Consider the following 4333-nt stretch of genomic DNA (forward strand, 5'->3'; position numbering starts at 1 on the left):
TGAATGTCACCCAAGACGTGCTCGACGACGGGTCAACAAGGTACACATCAACTCTTCCTCGGTTTTTCATTGCGAGTAGATATTGAGGCCGCGTACTGTTAGGAATGAGAACACCTCGTACATGGAGATGTTGGATGAGGTGAACATTAACCTACTCCCTTTGTTCGACGGTGGGATGGCGGAGATGAGGACGACGCGGATGAAGGGGGAAGGGGACGAAGGGGAAGAAGATGAAGGGGATGAGGGTGTGGTCGAGGTGGAGGTCGATGAAATAGGAAGAAGAGGCGGGCGAACAACTACACGGAAATTGAAGACGCCACCGTGTGCCGAGCTTGGGCCGCCGTGGGGATGGATGCAGTCTCCGGCACCGATCAAACAGGGAAGCGGTACTGGCGACGCATCGAGGACAGATTCCATAAACTGATGCCACGCATTCGCCATCCTGTCGATCGCACGTACCGATCCCTCCAAGGACGTTGGGACGCGATCAAACCGGCCTGCAGCCGGTGGGCAGGAGTAATGGACCAAGTGGTGTCCAATCCTCCTAGCGACGCAACTGTGAACGAATATGTGAGTGCATATTTGGTTTGTACAATTGTAGTTTCGCTTTGGTGAAATATTAACGATTTGTTGTTTGGTTTTGCAAATGTAGGACCGCATTGCCAATATGAGGTACAAAGACATGGTCAGCAGCAATGGCAAGAGCTTCACCATGCGTCATTGCTTTGATGTGCTTCAACACCTCCCCAAGTGGCAATTGAGGGACGAAGAAGTAGCACCCAAGAAAGCTGCAATGGTTGCGCTCGACGACACCGAGGACGAGAAGGAGGGCCGGAACGCTGACAAGCCGGAGGGAAACAAGAAGGCCAAGGAGAGGCTCAAGCTCGAGGGGGAGGCTGCATTGTTGAGGGACAAGTTTGATCAAATGATGAAGTCCAAGGAGGTGATAGTGCCAAGACTTTGGACACCAAGCTTGTCATCGTCGAGAGGAAGAAGGAGGTGAGCCTTGCCAAGGTTGAAGCCAACCGAGAGAAAGCAAGGAACAAGGCCAAGTTGGATGAGATGAGGATCAATGTGAAGAAGGCCATAGCAATGAAACAACTATTGGCCGAAGAGAGGGAGATCATGATGATGAACACCAAGGACATGAATGAGCAACAACTGGAGTGGTGGAAGGAGGCCTCGGCGGAGATCACGGAAAGACGAAGACTAGCTCGTGAAGAGGTAACTGGTGGTGGCTCGGTGACTCATGGAGGTGGTGGCGATGAGGGTCACGACGGGCCAACCTTGGTTTGATGCCGGCGGTGAGAGGAGATGGTGAACTATTTGCTATGATTTGTCATTTGATGTCTGCACTATGAACTATTGATTGTGTCATTTGTTTGATCATATGCAAAGACTTTGATAAACCCTGTTTTTACGGATTTGGAAGCCGCTGGCGCAGAACAGAACCCGTAAACCAAAACTGTAATGGCGCATTACAGTTTTGGTTTACGGGTTCTGTTCTGGCCATTTTACGATCCGAATACACGAGTTCGGTGAACTGAACTTCACGTTTTCAGTTCGTGTTTTTACGGGCTCTGCTAGAGATGCTCTTAGCATATGAACATTTGTTAATTTTGGCACGCAATTTGTCAGAAAACAAAAATGGTAAACACAACTGTTCCTCTTACAAGGGCGCCAAAGGGCTGAGAATGCTCAACAAAAATGATGGGAAAGCAATATTAATCGAACTATTGCTGTTATAGTCAGATTCAGATCTTTAATCTCTCACGAAAAAGAAGTTTCAGAATTCAGAGCATTAAGGGCAAATGAAACCCAAATAATATCATCTCCACTGAACTGTAGACGAAGGAAAGAAAGAAAGTGAAAATGCGCAGAGATTACGTCGGGCCATCGCCACTTCCTTGGTGTTGCCGTTCTAGGCCGGCGTGCTGACGGCGGCGTTGCCGTAGCGGCGGACGCGCTCGTCGATCCATGCGCGCAAGTCGGCGAGCACGCGGTCTCTGTTCTCGTCCGTCTCCCCCGTGATGAGCTCGTGGCACATTCCCTCGTACAGGATGAGCGACTTGTCCTCGCTCGGCGCGCGCTCGTACAGCATCTTGGACCCCTCCGGCGCGGTGACCACGTCGCCGGTGCCGTGCACCGCCTGGAACGGCGCCGTCACCTCCCCGAAGCTCTCCTGGAGCAGTTCCGTGAGGCGGGCCAGCTCCCGCATCGTGCCCACCCTCGGAGCGCCGCAATATCGCCTCGGGTTCGAGCCGGCCACCTTCAGCTTCTCCGGGTCCCGGATGGCCTTGCAGCCAATATTGTTGTCCGGCAGCACGGCCCAGGTGTCGGCGAACCCGAGGAGGAGGCCGTAGAGGAATAGTCGCACGCGGGACGGGTGCATCTCCTCCGGGATGACGAACAGCGGCGCCAAGAAGATGAGTCCCGTCCACCCGGCATCCGGCGGGGAGCGGAGGTACATGAGCAGCGTGGCGGCGCCGCCCATGGACTCGCCTAGGAGGAACGCAGGGAGCGGAGCGTAGGCGGTGGTCTTCCGTACAGATAGGAAGAAGGAGAGCGACGCCCTGGCGACGGACTCCATGTCGCCGACGTAGCCATGGATGCCATCGGAGCGGCCGTGGCCGAGGACGTCGGCGCAGAACACGGCGTACCCCCACTGCGCGTAGCTGATGGCGATGTACTGGAAGAGCCAGGAGGAGTCGGTGCCGTATCCGTGCGTCATGAACACAACACCCTTCACATCGCCGTCGTGCGCGGCCGAGAGCGGGTGGAAGGATTGGGTGAAGAGGCGGCCGCAGGGGGACTGGTAGTAGGACTCGCTGTGGCGGAGCCCCAGCGAGACGTAGTACTCGTCAGGCTCCGGGGAGTCGCCCCAGAAGTACTTTCTCGCCGGAGAGGGGACACCGGTTGACGCCATCGCCGCTATCCGAGAGGCCGCGGCGTGTCACGGAGGAGTTGCGAAAATCCGACGGAAATGGAGATGTGATGAGCGGCTTTATTTATGCCAGCGAAGAGCCGTTGACGCTACATGGGGTATATATATCCCGGCCTCCGTATGGTAGCTGGCATCAGAGCATGATGAGTAGTGGGAAACATGCCCCCATATGGTTGGTGGCTTGCCTGTCATTTTGGTTTATGCATGGTAAAAAAAATTACAGGTGTAATTAGTTCTCGACTAACTTCGTTCTTAGTAGAATGATCTTATTGAATCTCAATCTCAGTTGCAATCTATTTGCAACCCACCATTAACACGAATTAAGAAGCAGTTTGAAGATATTTTTATAGTTGCAACCTTACTCACTTGCAACTGAAAAATCCATGAAAAAAATTGTGTGGCTTCATAGGTATTAGATGATCATCCATGTTTTCGTGGATGGGATGGGACCATCCTTTTTCTGTTTGGTTGAGGGATATAAGGTGGATGGGTTGAAGTGTGTTTACGTTAATAATACGGTTTTGCTAATTCTCAGCTAAATGAGAATTATCTTACCTCTCGGTCGAGTTCAACACTATTAGATTTGCATCGCCACTTTTGCACTTATGAGTTACAAATTAAGCTGCAACTAATTTTTTTTTACAGTTGCAAGTTAGGTTGCAACAAAAAAAAACCTAGATCTAGATTTGCTTAGTGATTCATGCTAGTCATGAATTTCGACGTGGGCTACAACTAAAATTTGATGACATCACTTGACTAAAATCAAAGTTAACTCATTTGACTGAGAATTAGTAATACCCATGACAATAATAGCAATATAGCGGGCTATTAACAAGCAGATATTCTCGTGTCCTCGAGGGGTGTGGCAATGCGATCCCTTTTCACGTATTCTATTTGTGGCAGCAGCTAACCTACTTCAAACAATGGTTAAAGCTTGTTGATGTAGGGGTACTAACCCCTCCATTGCTTATGCCTGGAAGTGAATTTCTCATTGTCTAGTACGCTGACGACACTTCTTCTGCTACAAGCTTGTCCACACCAATTATTGGCTCTAAAGGATCTTATTCAGATTTTTAAAGCTGCAACAAGATTGAAAGTCAACTACTCAACAACTTGATGCCTGTTACCGGAACTTGGCGACATTTCTGCAGTCGTGGGGAGACAGGAGGTTGAGAAACCTCAAACTTCAAATTGCCATGGCAAACATTCTGATCCACCGATTTGATGCGGCCCAGAGCACACGAGGTTTGACCCTGGAGGAGTGGTGGCTAAGAAAAAGCCCTAAAACAATCGGTCTTAGGCCTATCCTCACTTGAAAGAACCATGGACCGCCAGAGATCTAGGATGCGTTGGCTCAAGGATGGGGATGCGAACTCGAAGTTGTTCCAC

General features: G+C 50.8%; 1 protein-coding gene across 1 annotated transcript; it reads right to left on the reverse strand.

Annotated features, from left to right (window-relative positions):
• Positions 1-1644: 1644 nt before the first annotated feature.
• LOC127307686 (caffeoylshikimate esterase) lies at positions 1645-2998 on the reverse strand. The gene has a single exon (XM_051338438.2). The coding sequence runs from the start codon at positions 2924-2926 to the stop codon at positions 1922-1924; it is 1005 nt and encodes a 334-aa protein (XP_051194398.1). The 5' UTR covers positions 2927-2998; the 3' UTR covers positions 1645-1921.
• Positions 2999-4333: the final 1335 nt, after the last annotated feature.

This window comes from Lolium perenne, chromosome 6, assembly GCF_019359855.2.
Source record: "Lolium perenne isolate Kyuss_39 chromosome 6, Kyuss_2.0, whole genome shotgun sequence".
Taxonomy (NCBI): domain Eukaryota; kingdom Viridiplantae; phylum Streptophyta; class Magnoliopsida; order Poales; family Poaceae; genus Lolium; species Lolium perenne.